The 17,793-nt window shown below is 42.4% G+C and overlaps 3 protein-coding genes across 5 annotated transcripts; 2 read left to right on the top strand and 1 right to left on the bottom strand.

Moving 5' to 3' along the window:
- The first annotated feature begins 134 nt into the window (after nucleotides 1–134).
- Nucleotides 135–6,945, top strand: LOC108157000 (zinc finger protein squeeze). Of its 3 annotated transcripts, none has more exons than XM_017288794.2 (4): nucleotides 135–288; nucleotides 360–1,437; nucleotides 4,283–4,877; nucleotides 4,935–6,945. In XM_017288794.2, exons 3-4 carry the CDS (start codon nucleotides 4,476–4,478, stop codon nucleotides 6,189–6,191), a joined length of 1,659 nt encoding a protein of 552 aa, XP_017144283.1. In that variant the 5' UTR covers nucleotides 135–288; nucleotides 360–1,437; nucleotides 4,283–4,475; the 3' UTR covers nucleotides 6,192–6,945. The 3 variants fall into 3 exon arrangements, with proteins under 3 accessions (XP_017144283.1, XP_017144284.1, XP_033244331.1); XM_017288795.2 differs by having other exon boundaries at nucleotides 135–267; XM_033388440.1 differs by having other exon boundaries at nucleotides 135–267; nucleotides 4,286–4,877.
- A 6,665-nt stretch (nucleotides 6,946–13,610) lies between these two features.
- On the top strand, nucleotides 13,611–14,635 carry LOC108156996. The gene has a single exon (XM_017288790.2). The coding sequence runs from the start codon at nucleotides 13,726–13,728 to the stop codon at nucleotides 14,614–14,616; it is 891 nt and encodes a 296-aa protein (XP_017144279.1). The 5' UTR covers nucleotides 13,611–13,725; the 3' UTR covers nucleotides 14,617–14,635.
- Nucleotides 14,636–14,820: 185 nt separating this feature from the next.
- On the bottom strand, nucleotides 14,821–17,768 carry LOC108156994 (BRCA1-associated protein). The gene is made up of 6 exons (XM_017288787.2): nucleotides 17,668–17,768; nucleotides 16,760–16,813; nucleotides 16,307–16,682; nucleotides 16,075–16,245; nucleotides 15,225–16,016; nucleotides 14,821–15,166 (listed from the first exon to the last, which is right to left on the bottom strand). Exons 1-6 carry the CDS (start codon nucleotides 17,717–17,719, stop codon nucleotides 14,872–14,874), a joined length of 1,740 nt encoding a protein of 579 aa, XP_017144276.2. The 5' UTR covers nucleotides 17,720–17,768; the 3' UTR covers nucleotides 14,821–14,871.
- Between the last annotated feature and the right edge of the window lie 25 nt (nucleotides 17,769–17,793).

Here is a 17,793-nt window from a genome sequence, read left to right on the forward strand (position 1 = left end):
ATTGTGCCTGTATTTCCTGTGGTCCCAAAGTTATCAAAGTCTAATGTCATAGCACTATTAGTGCCGCGAATACCGATACAGTCAGTGTTGAGCAACTGCAAAATATTTTAAAATTTGAGGAGGTTCATACTATTTTTTATTTAATATAAATGTGGAGTATAGCCCGCTTTGCATGGTGTATCACACCTTTGAAAAAGTTTCGCATGCATTTCAGTACTGGGTTAAAAGGTCGCAGAATTAAAATAAAAAATCGTCTGAAATCTGTTGGTAACTATTTTAACTAGCTCAGTAAGTTCTGACATGAATCTTGGGCGAATATATCTTTAAGTTGCTCAAATACCAGTGTAATCCACTTCCAGGTCACAACAGGATCTCAAATCAATGGATATCTTTCATTCGTTGCTTTTCGTTAGTTTCCTGGCGTTTCCTTTAACCAACATTTGGCCCAATTAAATTCGGTATTCAAAAAAAGGAGTACGCCTCCCTCCCCCTTCCCTTTGCAGAGGAACCAAAAAAAATCAGTGGCGCCAGAGAGAGAACCAGAGGAACAAAAAACCGGAATAGCCGAAACACAAGAGAGAGCGCGCAAAAGAGAGAGGAGCAAGAGTGAGAGAGAAGAGACAAAAAGTACACACATAAAAAACATAAACAAGCCTTTTTTCATAAGGCGAGCAAGCGAGAGAGAAGAACGGCGGAGAGCGACATCATTCCACCCTCTCGCTCAGCTGCTTCAGAAAAAACTTGCTTCGGTTGTGATTTTTTTTCCACTCTCTTTTTCGCCGCCGAACCGAGCAGAGTCCCGTTTCTTGTTGCTCCTGCTTTGCACCGCGTTCGTCTCTTGATGTAAACAAGCGTAACCGAAGCTTACGCCGCGCCACCCACCGCCTCCACCAAAACGATTGTAATTGCAATTAATCGCAGAAGGCGGGTCGCCAAAAAAGTCAGAAAAGCACAAAAAAAAGCCCGAAATCGTAAAAAAGGGGCAAAAGCACAAGTGCAGAAAAAAGTGACTTGTGCGAGTGTGTGTTGGTGTAATTTTGGCGTGCGCGGCCATTTTTTCTTGTTGCCACACGGGAATCTGTTTTAAGTGTGTTGGTGTATGTGGAAGAGAAACCAAAAAGAAGAGGAATATAAAAAAGCGAAATTTGCAAACTTAAAACATAATAGGTAGAATCTATAAAATACGTAAAAAAGGTGCAGAAATGCGTCTAATCCAACAAGTCAAATACTGCAAAATCGCAAGCAAATTGTTCCCTAAAATACCTGTGTGAAAGATTGGAGGAGTGTGGAGGAACCCAGTGTACCCCCCTCTTCTTGCAACAACCACCTACAATCAGCAGCTGAACACGTGCTCGCGGGCCAAAATATCAACAAAAGTTGGCCCACAAAACATAAAGCAATAAGAAAAACCAGAACACAAAAGACCTTTTCGAATTGGTGAGTACTTTCCCACGAGCCTTTCTTTTATTTATTTGCCTTATTGGAAAGAAAACACTTTTTGTTTGCAAGTCTGTTTCCCGCGCTTGCTGCACAGTGGGCCGGATGTAATGCGGGGGAATTCTAGATAGTGTAAGTGGTTCAATGGGAACCGATTAATTATGTATGGATATGTAACTTAATTAATATTTAAAATTTTAAGTTCCATTAACTTTTTTTGGCTCTTAAAATAATTATTTATTGAAAATTAGTATCTCATTTACCCCACAGTTGAAATGGATGGTCAAATATTCTCCGGTCCATGTAATCCAATTTCCCCCTGAAATCCCATGTAAACCGAATTGTTCGCTGATTTAAATTGCTCACAAAACGATTAAGTATATGCCATAATTACCTAAAGTTAAAACAATTTTATTCCGGCAAAAATATTTGTCCCGTCCCTTTTGTCCATCGTTCCCCCCCTCCCCCTTCCGCTGCACGAGTTTTTATGCTCGTTTCCATTCATTCGGTGGTGGCGGTTTTTTTGTGTGTCGTCGTGTCTTTTTTTATCTTCTACTTTTTTTGTATTCATCAAATATTTGCTGTTTTTTCGCACACATGTCGCCCCCAACCAAGGCAGAGAGAGCCAGAGAACGTTTTTGTTCGTTTTGCGGTTTGCACGATGTCCGGCTGGTAGCTCGTTTGTTTATGTTGCGCTCTTGCTCGCTCTTTTGCGCTTCTCTGGATCAAGGTGTATGACTGAGAAGGTGAGGCAGATGGTTGTCTCTCTGTTCTCCGCCCACACCATTGCACTTGAAATCTCCCACTCGATAATCTTGTGTAGTAAAACAAACACTTGCCACTTAACCTTCTTCTGAATATACCTTGCTCTAGCTCTTCTGCTCTCTTTTGTTTTTCAGCTGCTTGCGCTCAATTAATTTTCGTTGATTCGTTTTTTGTGTGAGTTTGTTCGGGTGTGTGTGTGGGGTTTTTTTTGTGTATACCATTTTATTTATATGCTTTTTTAGGCATCGTGCTGCTTCTTTCCCTCGTTTTTTTTTTTGGGGCCTGACTGACCGATTTGCCTGCGTCTTTGGGGCATTATCAGGTTGTTTGCTTTACTCTCTCTCCCTGCTCCTCCCCATTGTTTGTTGGACGCCACTTTTTTGCAATTGTTTTCAAAAGCAAACACTCTATAGGGTATTTACATTGTCCGTAATCCGCTTCCCCGTCTCCCGTCTCCCTTTTTGTGCGCAACAAGCAAATACCGCGTCCTTTTACATTACGCTTCTCCTTCCCCTGTCCTGCTTCCACTTTTGCCACTGCTTCTACTCCTGATTCAACTTCTGCTCCCGCTCCCGATCCCGTTTCCTCTTCCATTCCCCTACCATTGTCCAACGTCAGCAACGACATCAGAACCGGTTCTTTTGACCAGCGCGCAAAAAAATAAAAGAAAAGAACTCAATTTGCCTCTGACGTCAACACCCACCCGACCAAAAGGTCGCTAACAAATTAGCGTTCAATCATTTTCAACTCTTATTTTAAAGAAACAGAAAACAGAAAATGTAATTCCATAGCAATTGTTGGCTCAAAAAAGTTAGTCTAACTCTACTTTCTTGGTCTGAAAAACATTTATCTCTCATTTCATTCATTCCTTAATTTTTTTTTAAGAATGAACTTCATTGTATTCCAATTTCTTACAATTTGCTTGAGAGTAGAGTTTGAGTAGAGACCTTTGTTAGATTTTTATCTTATCTTCTATGAAGTCCATGCGAATTACATTTCCATTTCCGTTTCATCTACAATAAATTTCGAGATATTTGTAACTTGTCCACACATTTTGCGGAAGCGTAAATGTAAATGTAGAACAAGGTTGACCATTTCGTTATGATTTTATAAACGCAACAAGTGGGGAAATATATGTATCTTCGTTTTTATTCCGTTTTTTTGTGGGGTTTGTAAACGTGTAAGGATTATCAAAAATTGGGTTTTAAAATAAATTAAATTTCATTTATCAATGATGGATATGCTGGTGGAAATTAGTGTCAGAAAGAAGTCATATGATGGGGTTGGATAAGGGCGTAACAATTGATAAAATAAAACGTATATTAAAAGTGAAAAGGTGATTGAAGTAATGGAGTGCCATTAAAATACTTAGAAATGTATGGATTAATGATACTTAGATTAATAGATACCCCACACTCGTATACCCTTCTTCATCAGTTGTGAGAGTAGGAATAGTCCTTCTCCAATAGGAGCTTTCCCCGTGGGATATTTTGATACCCCATCCAATCATATTTCCCATTTATTTTCCACCTCTTTTATGTTATTGGTCCATTTATTGTTGCTGCCACTCCCTGCCCACCTGCCACCTCCCAGAAATGTGTTAAACTTGTAGTTGCAATAAATTTCCATCCATCGAGGTTGTTGACACGTTCCGTTGGCGCCCCTGACGTTTTTTTGCTCCCTGTCCGAAAAAGAGAACCCCGATTCGGGTTTGGATTTGGCTTTCCATCTTGTCACCACGAAAACTTGTTGCCCCAAGCGCCTTTTTTGTTGATCTGTTGAAAAATTTTCATTTTCGCTTTTTTCCCCCCTCTGGCATTGTTCAGAAGCAATTATTTTCGAGCTTTTTGCGCTTCAGTGGCAAGTTTTTTGTGTGGCAACACAGAGAACTCTTTCACGGTGCACGTTTTAATTCACAAACAATTAATTAATTCATGCATAAATATGTTAATGTGCAGGAATTAGTGTACGAAAGTGTAAGGGGAAGCAAAGTGGAGAATCGAAAAAGTAGTTTATTCCGAGTTTTGCAGCGTTGACAATTATTTCAGATTCAAAAATTACAATATTTCTGTACTTTCAGCAGAAAAACCCCGCAACAGCGCACCAGAGGAAAGCGTTGAGTCGAGTCTCTTGTGTAAGCGGAGTCCGCTGCTCCAAGTGTCGACTGTCGGCGGTCGATTCGCCCCACAATCGTTGGTGAGCTCTGCCCCAAGCTGGACGCACGCACCATCGCCTACCGCCCGCTGACACTTGGGGGCCATCAGCCGCCGCTTATGGCCGAATTGCCGACGGCGCCGAACGGCGTCTCGAGCGGTGACTATCTCCATCGATCCATTGACCAGCTGCGATCCCTCACGCACCTGACCACAGCGGATCTGCGCACCGCACAGCTAGTCCATGACTACAAGCCATTCAACATCAATGAGTTTCGTCAGAATGTGGTGGAGCGGCTGGACTACAGCCTGAAGAATGGCCTGGTGCACCACCAACAGCAGCAGCAGCAGCAACAGCAGCAGGAGATGTTGCAGCAGCAGCAGCATCAGGCACATCAGGAGCAGCAGCAGCAGCAGCAACAGCAACAACAGCATCACCATCAGCAGCAGCAGCATCATCTAAAGTCCAGCTACAGTGCGCCAAGCTCTCCGCCAACGCCACACGAGCAGCAGGAGCAAAAGGTGAGTCTTGGTGGAGTGCAGAGAAAAGTAGACCTAATTCCTGACCCTTCCTTTCAGTACGATCCTAATAGATCGCCTCCACGGCCGCTCATGAGCAGCGGCAGCAATGCCTCGTCGCCAGAAGATGATCGCCGAGGCAGCGGCGGAGGACCTGGAGGCGGTGGAGGAGGAGACGGGGACCAGTCAAAGCCATACAAATGCGCCTCGTGCAGCAAATCCTTTGCCAACTCCTCGTATCTGTCGCAGCACACGCGCATCCATTTGGGGATCAAACCCTACCGCTGCGAGATCTGCCAGCGAAAGTTTACACAACTGTCGCACCTGCAGCAGCACATCAGGACGCACACGGGGGACAAACCGTACAAGTGCCGGCATGCCGGCTGTCCCAAGGCCTTCTCGCAGCTCTCGAACCTCCAGTCGCACTCGCGATGCCATCAGACGGATAAACCCTTCAAATGCAACTCCTGCTACAAATGTTTCGCCGATGAGATGACGCTGTTGGAGCACATACCCAAGCACAAGGACTCGAAGCACCTGAAGACGCACATTTGCAATCTGTGTGGGAAATCCTACACGCAGGAGACGTACCTACAGAAGCATCTGCAAAAGCATGCGGAGAAGGCGGAAAAACAGCAGCAACGGCACTCCAGTCAGGTGGCTGCAGTGCAGCAGCATGTGCCATCGGGCGGAATCGGTTTGAATTTGCAGCGCCAGGCGATGAATGATGTGAATGCTGCCTACTGGGCCAAGATGGGGGCAGACAGTGCGGCTGCATCGCTGGCAGAGGCCATTCAGCAGCAGCTGCCCCAGGCCAATGGCCAGACGTACGCGAACTTTGCCACGCTCCAGCAGCATCAGCAGCAACAACAGCAACAGCAGCAGGAGATGCTGCAGCAGCACCATCAGCGGCTGGCGGACACGCCCGGCCACTCGCACAGTCCGCATGAAGACCCCGCCGGCGAGGATCTCGTCCTGCGGCAGACGACACCACAGCATCACCTGCAACAGCAACAACAGCAGCAGCAGCACTCACAGCAGCCCTCGCCTGGGCCTGGATCCTCGGCTTTTACTCCACTGAGCGCCACCGTGCCGCCCTCACATCTTCAGCAGCATCGTGGGGCACCAGCGGCCACCGCGGCCTATCTCTACCAGCAGAATGCGGCAGCGGCGGCCGCTGCCTTTCCCACGCAGCTGATTTCTCTGCATCAAATACGAAACTATGCGCACCAGCCAGGGGCAGCGGGTCTCATCGCTGGCGATCATCTAACCCTGGGTCTGAGCGCCGTCCAGGCGGCCAAGGAGAAGGCCCAATAGTACAGGCCCCTGCGTGGCCACAAAAGGCAGCTACGATGACATTAGTTGTAGGTTTCAGCAGACGTTTAAACTGGCATGAGTTTCCAACAATTACATGCGGAATTCATCCCAGTTTTAACACTCGAAAGTATGTGTAAGTTAGGTTTAGTTTAGGCACCAGTTGAAGGCAGTGCAGGAGCTGGTACTTCCATTTAGTATTAACCTTTGTATAGACTTACAAACCCTCTAGAATCAGGAAAAGTATTGATTGCTTTATTCTACTCATAAATCTCACTCTCCAGACTCCAAAACACTGCCCGAAAATAAAAACGCAGCTCCTCCCTGCCCTCAACTGCAAATTTTGAAGAATATCTAAAGAGGACATGTGTATCTAGGACAACTCAGGATTTATATGATATTTATATGACACTTTCCCATCTTTCGATTCATGAAAAATATCTCTCAAAAATAAATAAGTAAAACTCTGAAATACTCGAAAAAAACCAATAATACATTCGAGTAGATCACAAGTTTTTCCAGACGATCCGATGATAGGAGCCGTACAAAGTACGGCGAATACATAATGTAAATCTTATGTAAATGTGTGCTGTACGACGTATCATATTAGCCATAAGCAAGAGAACCCTAGAGATATTATCTTTATTTATCAAACAAATTAGTTTAACAACTAAGAAGTGTATTTTCTACCTAAAAAACAACAAAAAATGAAAGAAACGAATTGCATAATAAATTTGGAAATAATTTATAAAAATAATTATCTTGAATGATCGTTGATATCTTTTACCACAAGATTTGCATTTGCATTTAGGGATACGATGAGGATTCAGTGAACCAGAAAACTGCATGATAATCCGCTTAAAAGAATTTCCTTTTCCTTTCTTTGCGGCCCAAGGCGACATAAGACATGAGACATGAGAGATTTATGTTCGCCGTACCCTACATATAATCTGAGTATCTCTATGGGGATATGTAGGGCTCGGCTCAAGATTCTATCGAGAGTTTTGTATGCGATGGCGCAGCTGTCGTTTTGGCCAGTGGGGTGTTTCATGCCCCTGCAACGATCCATGATTGATGACTGATTGAATCTTGAAGTTTTTTCCTTTGCCTGATCGAAGCAGAGATTAATGATTGGGTGTTCTTATACATATACATATGTATACTCTCACACACATGTAAAACTAGTTCATCTGCTTGAAACATCACGATTTGCAACTTGAATCAAGTGATTTCCACTCGAAGAATGAGCAAAGTTCTTCAACCGAAGAGATGGTGAACCATAAAAGATTAGTAAACTGATATTTCGTATATGGAATAGACAATAAAACATTTATGTTTTCAGCAAATTTCATAGCTAATTAATAAAACAATAAGTCATACAAAAAAAACCAGTTTGAAAGATTTTAACAGGTGTTTTTTCTGTATTTTTTGCACTGAAAGTTCTGTCTTCTCTATTTGCTGAGCCAAGTATTTGAATGGTATTATTATAAATAGCTGCAAAGTGTGTTAAAAACACTGGGGAGTAATGTGAATTATATGACCATTTTATGACTCAAATAAAAACAATATAAAAGCCACCTAAACAGCTCGTAAAAATTGCCCAAAGAATGGCTATTGTTTAGCGTTGAATAGACACCCACTAAGGGGATAAAGAACAGCAACAAAAGGAGGTTGATAGAGACATAACCCCTCCTAAAAGGACATTGTCTGCGCTGTTTTGTCAACAAGCAAGGATCTTGTGCGAAATTTCGGCACGATCCTGAACCCTTAACACCGACAAGGATCGCTGACAATAAACCAACAAATCATCAAAGGCTGGGATTGGCAAACACACCGCAGAGTACAAAGAGCCGGGATAAAAAGGAAATGAAGGGCTCATCGATCGACAATCGATCATTTGGCAGTTTGTGCAAAATACGTGGAGTAGACAAAAGGGGTAAAACGGATCTGAAGGTATCGCGAATCTATGGCCAGACAATGTTTGCCAATAATATAATTGATAAATGATTTGATTTCTGCCAGCCGATCGCGGCTCATCGATCGATCATTGGCTGCCATTTCGAGCATTGGAAGTTTCCCCATGGGATCTCCTCTGCTCTCTGATTAGCATATCAATGCCTCACTTTTAAAAATGCACTAATGATCATGGGATTGTCTGCTGCTGTCTGCCTGGATTGCTCTGTCTTCGGGGTGGCTCTTCTTTCGGGTTTCTTTGGGTGCTGAAATCATCACCGAATCTCTGTCCGTTGTGTGCCTCATCAGCGCTTTGTTATGCTAACTATGAGAAAAAACTGTGGCTGAGAAAGCAGCTATCCTGTCAAGGATGCTTGGTGCTGTCTGGGGTCCTGGGACTGTCACTTTTACTTGCAATCGTCTCTGGTCGTCTTTTTGATCGATATGATAATTAGAATGCAATGCTGGAGGCCAGGAAGGAGTTTTTCTCGTTGAGAGTGGCATCTGCTGGAGATCCTCAAAGAGTATACTTGAAGAAGGAGTACACTGAAAGAAGCATAGGGCTACAGGGGAGGAAATAGAGCATCATAGATCAGGCTGGTGGTCTTTAGATATTTTTGAGAATTCATTTGATGATCATACAAAATTTTCGAGACCATTTCTCCCGCTAAAAGTACCTTTATTAATTAGTTCCGCTTATACTCCACTAGTTTCCTTACCTTTTCCTTGATATTAATCCATAAATTCTCTCAGCATAACCTCCTCTCTTAGGGTATCTCGCTGGTCCTTTCATTCCCTAACTTTCTTTCAGTGCAGAGCTCCTTCAAAATCAGTTTCAGGGGCAGGCATTATGCAAACGACTTGCATTTGAATATTATCTATGCGTTTTTCAATGCCAAGAGATCATTTCGAGGGCTGCAGAAAGGCGTCATCAAAGCCATCAATAGATTTATGGTTTCTAAACTCTAGAGAAAATCAAAACACACACCCTATACCCCATAGATAGCCAACGATCAGATCATCAGGGGTTGCCACACACACAAAAACATCCGGAGAAAGGATTTCACCCCAGAGAAGGTTTCGGGGGCGCTTTGCATAAGAAAGGACCCGTCGTTCGAGCATCGAGGGTAACCCGTTCACGTATGGCATTTAGTCGGGGGTTCGGGCATTCAGCAATTCTTTTGGATAAACTATTTATGAAATTACTAGACAATGCAGACAATATGCAGAATACACTCCACCGATTAGCCCATATATTGAGTAGAGGAGAGGATAGGTGTGTATGTTTTTCCCATAACCTCTTGTTCCTTGTGGCATTCGCATTTCCATATTCCTTCAGTCTTTTGCCAATTTTTGTGGCTCTCTTTGTTCGCTCTCTTGTGCTCGTTGTACTCCTTTGTATTGTTCGATTCTAATAAGGTGCGATATTGTGAAATTTGATGCGATTTTCGTTAGCTATTCTTCAGGGTTTGAGTACGAGTATATTCATATTTTGCACCCTATCCTATACTCATTCTCTCAAAAGGGATTCGCACTTTCTGCGGATAGGGCACACAATCTCTGCTGCTATTGTTGAGGTTTTTTTTCTATGCTCTTGTTTGGATTGATTTCCCTTTATCATCTTTCGATTGTTCAGTAATTGATACTTGAGCGAGTATATTGGCATATTGCCAAAAAAAACGTGGTTTGTGGCATTCTAATTAAACGTTTTTAAGGCTCGGATTTGAGGGAATTATTGAGGGATTGGATGGCTTTTATTACACTATTTAATGGTATATTAAAATGGGTTTTTTCTAACACATTTCAAACACGTTTTGGCGATGTTGGAGAAAGGTTGAATATTTTCTGGGACTGTAATCTCTAAATCATTTTCTTTCTTTCTGCCTTTTCCGAAGAAGGATATTCTTTGTATATATATCTACTGTTTCTTTTTCAGAAGAAGGATTTTTAAAGAGCTTCTCCCCTTATTTTAAGTGCAAATATTTTTCCCCTGAGTTCTTTCATTCTTCAGCTCACCATTTAATTGTGTTTGCCATTCAATTAAATATTTTTTCCATCAGTTTTTTTTCGATTTAAAGCCCTGCCCAAAAGGCCCATCAAGTACTTAACATGGTTAACATTTATTCGAACAAAAAACACGAGTTATTTGCTTTACATTTAAACTCCCTGACACCCAACCCGTGTTTGGCAAATACCAACAAAAAACTAAAAATTAACTGCGTAATTGAAAGGTACATAAAAAGTGTATCCTTCGTACAGGAATCGTTTGTTATACGCCAGAAAATGACGCACTAACAAAAATTTAATTAACATTTTCGCGCCGCCTTTTGTCAAAAACCTACAGAAAAAACGAGCCAAAAAAAGGATAAAAAACTACAGTAACAAGGCCGATCCAAACGAAAAAAAACTTGTCACACGGGATTTCTTTCTGCATAAAAAATTACGCGCCAAAAAGAAAAAAAAAAAAGAAAGAAAAAAGCTGAAATCGCTTCAATTATAAACGACTTTTTTCGGTAGTCAAGCATAAAAAATTCCCGAATTCCAAAAAAAATAGGTTAAAAAAAACTGACAAGGGGCTGCATCCTGATGGGCTCTATTTTTTTTTTGTGTCCTTCGGGAGAGTAGAGTAGTGTAAAAAAATCACCCAAAAAAGTATGCAACGGGCGGGCATTTGGTTACCTCATTTGAATATTTGGCGCTGGAAACTTTCTCACGATTTTTTTCCTTAGGTCTACCCACAGCTCAGGGGTGACGATCAAGGATAAAGGCGCACCCGAGGACTGCGACGGCGACCGAGAGACACAAAACGATGCAGACAGCCATTCTCGAGGCAGAAGACAAGAAGTAGAAAAAAAATCCGGATTTTTTGCCTCATTTCCATGCGGAAGCGTTTCCTTAACGATCTTTGTGGAAAAAAGGGTGAGTGCCATGAACAAAAGGGACCAAAGGACCAAAGGATTCATTTAATTTATGCACAACACGTTCGCGGATCGGACGACGCGACGCACCACCTCAGAGGGTTGCCTGAATGGGCTGATGATCCTCTGCCGGGATATCTGGGGGCACCACATTTGCATACACGATCTACACGCCACATGGAAAAACGGGGTGCGGGTCAAACATCATTTTTCATTTATCAGCCGTAAAAAAACGAAAAAAACCATAGCTCTTTGGAATAGAAAAATACGTAAATTATTTAAATTTGGTTTTTTTCATCTCTCGGATTTCTTTCAATGCGCAGGGCCAAGGTGTGTCCTAGGGAAGTCCTTTCCTATTCCTATTCCTTTCGGTTTCCTCCAAGCTGTTTGTCTGGGTCAATTTTTTCTCCCTTCAAGAAGTCGGCCGCGGGGCAGGGAAACCACCCTAAGAAAGGGCTATCTATCCTCTAGAACATCTTTCTGGGCTTCTTACTGGGCTCTTCCTTTTGTCGCTGTCGTATATTTGTTTATCTATTTTACATATTCAGGCTTTGTATCCGGTTCTTTGGCAGAGAGTTTCTAAATCAATATTTGCTCATTAGTCACATTCAATAATTTTAATTATTATAATTTGTATGCGCACTGAATGGCAATAAGAAATTTACGAATGGCAGCTGTGTAATCATCAAAGGGTAAAGGATTTTCTATAGTTTAAATAGGAGAAAGTATCATATAAGAAAGGATTCATCGAATCTGATGTATTTAGTTTCTAAACTGATTCATTTTATATCAATATCATTAAATATTAAAGGATTTTCTAGAGTTTTAGTAAGAGAAGGCATCACATAAGAAAGGATTCATCGAATCTAAATTATTTTAATTGTAAACTGATTCATTTTTTATCCATATCGATCTTTAATTTCCTCTGTTTCCTGTTTCCTAATCAATACTCCCTTTAATCCCCATCAAATTCAATTAATGAAGCAATCTTCAAAAATTATCGCATTATCTTTTTGGCAATCGTCAATTTTAAGTCTTATTTTAAGATACAAATCTTCAGGCAACACTTTCGTTTTAAAATTAAATGATCTTGCCTTATATATAAAACCGACAGCCAAATGAATCTTAAAATAATCTCAAAATAATGCCACGCTCATTTTTGCAGAAATTAATCAAATTATACCTTATCGAGCGAAAAACGACGTCGAATCCATCACATTCTTTTTAAATATACGATCTTCACAATGCAAAAATTATGCAAAATTTATAAAATCGCCAAAAAACACCGAACCGAAAAAACGAAGATTTTTGCACAAGAAAAAGGCAAACAATTTATACATGAAAGTGTGCTTTTTTGATTCAAATTAATTAAGTTACTTAATTACAGGTAAGAGATGGACAAAGTCCATGTGCCCCTTTTTCCATTATCATGCCATCACGGGGGATTTGCTAACAGGTTGACTTGTGCCAAAAATGGAATTTTTTGCAAAGGTTCAGCGACGGTTGGGGGAGTGGGAGCATGGCGAAGTTTTAAACCTGAAGAATGGAAAGAGTTTGGTATTCGACATTGATAGTACCCAAGGAATTGTGAGATATATGTTATGGCAAGACAATCTATTTGATATTTCCTTATATTTATAGCCATTTATATATTTATATTGGATGAAATCGAATGACATTCCTATTAGTATTTTATTCCAGCTCCTTTTCCTAGGGTAACCAACAATCTTTACCGCCCCACAATCTTTTGGCACACTTAGGTTTTTGGTAGTAGAAGCGACAGAATGATTGATCGCCTGCCAATTGTAGACGAACGAAAGACTGAAAGACAGAAAGACACAGAGATTCCGAGAGATGGCGGGACAGACAGCCACCGACGGGGGATCCTAGTGGGGGGAATCCATTAAAAAAGTTTTATTTATTTGCTATTGTTGTTGCTATTGTCGTTGGGGCTGTGTTCCTAGCCAAAAGTGAATTAAATTTATATTTACGTTCTTTATTTGTTGTCTCTGCATCGTCTGTGTGTCGGTGTGTACGCAATTTAAGTGAAGATTCGGTCGGGGGTCTAGTCAAACCGGTTCGACTTGTAGTTGCCTTTTATTTTTGGAGTCTGTAAGTCTTTTCTGGCGTTTAAATGCTGGTGGAGAAGTCTAAGGGAGGGGCATAAATTATAGTATACGTTTCTGTATGAATAGTTTATAAAGATTGCATCAATTTTGATGGGAAAATATGTGGGGGTTTTTGCAGAAGAACATAACAATGGGAGACAATATGATAGAAGGAAATCTGGCAGCAGCATAAGAAGTTCCAACTTTAAATTACCATTTCTAAGGTTTGATCTTATGATATTGAAAAGTTTGAGCATTTATTTCAATCAAAAACTATCCAAAATTGAATTTTAAAGCAAGTATTTACACTAGAACACTTTGTAGTACTATCCCTAAGAAATTGTTTACGATAAGTGAGCTTTTCTAAGACTCTATTCATAGGAGTCTATTTAGAAATTACAATTCGAATATATAGACACCTTTTTGAGAACCTAAGCAATCTTAATCATAGCTATAAATTCATTAAACAAAAATCGTTCATTCAAAACGAACTATTCCAAACTAGAATCCCAAAAAAGAATATAAATTCATATTTTTCAATCTTTGAAACCCCCCAAAATGCTAACAGAATGCAAAGATGAGCTGCCCAATCCTCACAAGGGATGCCTGCGGGAGATGCTCAACACCCTCATCATCAGCGACAATGATGTGAAGCGCCTCAACACGCAGCTGCGCAACGTGCAACTGGAGATGAAGGCCGAAATGGACAAGATCGAAAAGGCCAAGTGCGTCGGCGATGAGAAGTCAACGAAGCCAAAGGTCTGCGTCAGTGAGGAGGATCTCACACAGTTTGCCGAACGCATCATCAATCTGGATGAACTGAAGCTGCACTACACAAAGAAAAGTGAGGAGCTGCGCCGCCGTCGGGACAATATAATGGTCTATGCCCGACAGTGCCTGAATGCCTACAACGAGGAGAAGTGCAAATTCAAGTCCTTCCAGGAGAACACCGTGGACTACATCAAACGAACGGCTACTCTCTCGCAGGACCGTGAGGTGATCCAGAAATGCGAGAATGACATTTGCCAGATGAACAAACGCTTTGTTCGAGAGGTGGCCCATCTGAAACGCTGCGAGGGAGAGCTGCAGGCGTTCTTTAAGCTGCTCAAGGACTCGGATCCCAAGGCCTATTGCGAGTGCTGCTGCTTCAAGGACTACGACTGGCTGCCGCAGGGCAAGAACCTGGAGGTGGTGGACACCATAGCCGCGGAGATCAAGGAGAAGATGGGCCACGTGCTGGTGCGTGCCTTTGCCCAGCTGCATTTGCATGAGCCGCAGGATCCGCGGGCCTTCATTGCCGCCTATCTGATGAATCTCGATCGCAGCGAGCAGGAGATGAAGGAGAAGCACGACATATTCCAGGAGGCCACAGAGATCTGCATCAAGGAGCTGCCCGATCCCATATTCCATTGCGAGAACACATGTCCGCCGCAAGAGAAACCCATTTGAGAGTTTTTTTGAACAATATTTCCTTTAATTCACACGAAAAAACACCATGAAATACAATATTTGAAATTCTCTTAACATTAGTTATATTTTTTTATCGCTTTGCTTCACAAAGGAAATCACATTTAGAGCTGTTTTATAGTGTAATGTAAAGGGTTTCGTTATTTGCTTAGCCTTCAGCGTGGGTGGGGGGAATTAAACATTACATTTTAAATACATAAAGAAGCTGCTATTCAGTTTTATTCACGGATTAAAAGTCTATTTCTTGCGACGATTGTTGCGCCGCGTGCTGGTATCGGGCTCCTTTTCGCCCAGGCCAGTGATTGAGGCTCCGGCCAGCTCCGAGTTGGCCATCTTTCCTTGGGTGTCCAGAAAGAACATGACATCGCGCAGCTGCTCCTTGAGATCGGTGACTTCCGCATCATGTTTGGCTTTGAATTCCGTGTACTGCTGCTCCAGGGCATTGTATTTGACCAGCCAGGAGCTTTGATTGTCCTGCAAGGCCTTGGATAGCTCACGCTCTTCATTTAGCTGCTTTTGGACTTCTTTTAGTCTGAAATGGAACACATGGTTTTTGAATGCCCTATACTCTTTGAAAGTGTGTCCCTTACTTGGTGGTATGCTGTGCTAGTTTGCGCTCTAGATTCTGTTTCTCCTTGTGCATGGACTGCTGGACGTGCAGCAGATCCGTCACCTCTGACTTGGCCTCGCTGGCATTCACCTTAAAGTTCTGCCACTCCTCTTCGAGACGCTCCATTCGCTCCTCGTAGTACTTGCGCTGTGTGTCCAGCTGCGAGGTCAGCAAATAGGTGAACTCCATCTGCATGGAGTCGATCTTTTCCTCGCGTTCATCCTTTTCGGTCTGCGAGGCCACCAGCTTGCCGTCCGATTTGTTTTGGAACAGACGGTGGACGAAATTATCGCCGGCGTAATCCCACACACTGGAGGTTCCCAGTTGCATGGCAAAGGTGTGATTGGTGGCTCTGTAGTGGGCGGCAGCATGTCCACCCTGATACCGACCGCAGCCGACATGGCCGCAGATCAGGCAAATCCACAGCGAATCGGTTCCCTCGCACTCCATGCAAACAGAGTCCTCCATTAGCTCGGGCGTCTGCACATGGCGGCAGACGGGGCAGGTGGAGTCGCCCCATTTCATCAGGCAGCTGGCATGGAAAGCATGATTACAAAGAATGGTGAGAACGCCATCCACGCTCTCGTCCATGCGCTCCAAGCAGACGGGGCAGGTGGGCAGTTCTGTGTGCCCCACGGGCGGTAGTCCGTGGTCGCTACGCTCCACAGCAGATACCCAAACGGCATGGCACAGGGAGTCGGGCTCCAGTGAGTTGTAGGCAATACCATTGTAGGACTTGTAAAACTCCAAGGCCGACTCATTCGTGCGAAATCTGTGGGAGATTAGAGTTGTATTGAAATGATAAGAGTTTTCTGCGGACTTGGACTCACTCTAGGAGCACCATAAACTGATTGGGACTGCCGTCGCGTACAATCTGGACATGCTTGATTTCCGCATGGCAGGGAGCTATAAAATTGAGCAGATCATGGCAGTTGAGAGTGGCTGGCACGGCCAGCAGGCAGAGTTGATTGGATGGGGCCTCCTTGGTGGCCTTGCGTTCACTAATAAACGGAAAGAAAACGTATTAAAAGGAGCAATGAAACACGCAGTGGCAGCTCATACTTCTTCTTGTATAGATGAATAAGTCCCTTGGTCACTTCCACAATGGGATTGCCAGAAAAGTAGCCAATCTCCAGTGGAAAGTTCGAGTTTGCCTGCACGTTACAAGACTGTGACTCATCGCCGCTGCGTGGCGTGGTCTCCCGCGAGCTCCCAGCCGTGGGGCTGTTTACATGCTGCAGCGTGGTGGCCCAGTTCATCTTCTTTGTGTCACCTTCAATGCTATTTTCGCCCTCTGAGAGTTCCTTTATCCAATTGTACTGATTCGTGTACGTTTCAATGGTGATATCGCGGGACTGTCGCAGTCCACGGTCCCGCTCGCGCTCCTTTTGAACCCGCGGATTGGTTGGATGCTCTGCTGATACGGCGCCTTCTTGTTCTAATTGACGGATAAAGCAGCAGACGGGGTCTAATTGTTGGCGATATTTATGCGTTTTCTTTGTTCGCGTTATTTACCTGCGTTTGGCTCCAAATCGATTTCGATTTTGATGACACACAGGGAAATGTTTTCTAGCATTACACGGGCATAATTTAGATCAGGTCAAATATCAAAAAGTATAAAAAAACGAATTAAATATAGTTTTTGCGTAAATGAATGTTTGGTGTACGAGCGATAAATATTTATCGGACTTATCGATAAAATATACCGTCCGACCCTCAGCAATATACCGAAACATACCATCTTACTTTAAAAATATACCGTAAATATACTGACGAATTCCAGTTCTATTATGCATATGTCTCAATTTTGATATTCCGTCGAATATTCCCAGCTAAATAGAAAATATAGCCCTGCCCACATAATTTTAGGCCGTTGATGAATAAATTTTATTCAAGATTGGTTAGTTTTTAGGCCTTGCTTTTATTGTATTTTGACTAAAACAAGGTTTAATATTGATATTCTTTAGACATATTCAAGTACATTATTAGTATCTTGTATATATTTATCTCGATTCTGATACCTACGGAGCCTGGGATGACAAACATATGGGCGTTTGTATACCCTATTTCGTTAATATTATATTAAGATATTGTTTTCCAAGCTGCTTTCAAACGTAATCAATAAAGCCCTTGTGTTAGATTGCATTGTTAATGCCTATTCAGAAAAAAATCGCGTCGACCCGTTTTAACCGGTTCCTCGTTTTGTTGTTTTTGTTGAAAATTTGATATGGAGCACAGAAAAGTTGTATAAAATGGAGTATCGCGGATAGTTACAAAAACCAGTTAGCTGATAATATATTTCTAGGTGATATTTTTGTGCGATAATTTAATCGTTCTATTTTGAACATAGGACTCTGGTGAACAATTTTCCGCGAACTAGTTCGGCTATCTAACAGTCTTTACCAACACCAACAACTACATACCGGGCAAATAATCCATTTGAACGGAAATTCGGTTTTCCAGCAGCAGCAGCATATCAATATTTGAGAAATGTGTTTGAAGGCATATGTAAAGGTAGGTTATTTTAATATTGAGACAACAATAACTTG

Source organism: Drosophila miranda, chromosome 2, assembly GCF_003369915.1.
Source record: "Drosophila miranda strain MSH22 chromosome 2, D.miranda_PacBio2.1, whole genome shotgun sequence".
In the NCBI taxonomy this organism is placed as follows: Eukaryota; Metazoa; Arthropoda; class Insecta; order Diptera; family Drosophilidae; genus Drosophila; species Drosophila miranda.

What these genes read in the sequence shown, in the direction of transcription:
- LOC108157000 (XM_017288794.2), top strand. Translation starts at nt 4,476, where the DNA reads ATGGCCGAATTGCCGACGGCGCCGAACGGCGTCTCGAGCGGTGACTAT. An exon ending in ACGAGCAGCAGGAGCAAAAG is followed by an intron (nt 4,878 to 4,934) that starts GTGAGTCTTGGT and finishes CCTTCCTTTCAG; the next exon opens with TACGATCCTAATAGATCGCC.
- LOC108156996 (XM_017288790.2), top strand. Translation starts at nt 13,726, where the DNA reads ATGCTAACAGAATGCAAAGATGAGCTGCCCAATCCTCACAAGGGATGC.
- LOC108156994 (XM_017288787.2), bottom strand. Translation starts at nt 17,719, where the DNA reads ATGCTGCTGCTGCTGGAAAACCGAATTTCCGTTCAAATGGATTATTTG. An exon ending in CGATTTGGAGCCAAACGCAG is followed by an intron (nt 16,683 to 16,759) that starts GTAAATAACGCG and finishes TCCGTCAATTAG; the next exon opens with AACAAGAAGGCGCCGTATCA. An exon ending in ATTCATCTATACAAGAAGAA is followed by an intron (nt 16,246 to 16,306) that starts GTATGAGCTGCC and finishes TCCGTTTATTAG; the next exon opens with TGAACGCAAGGCCACCAAGG.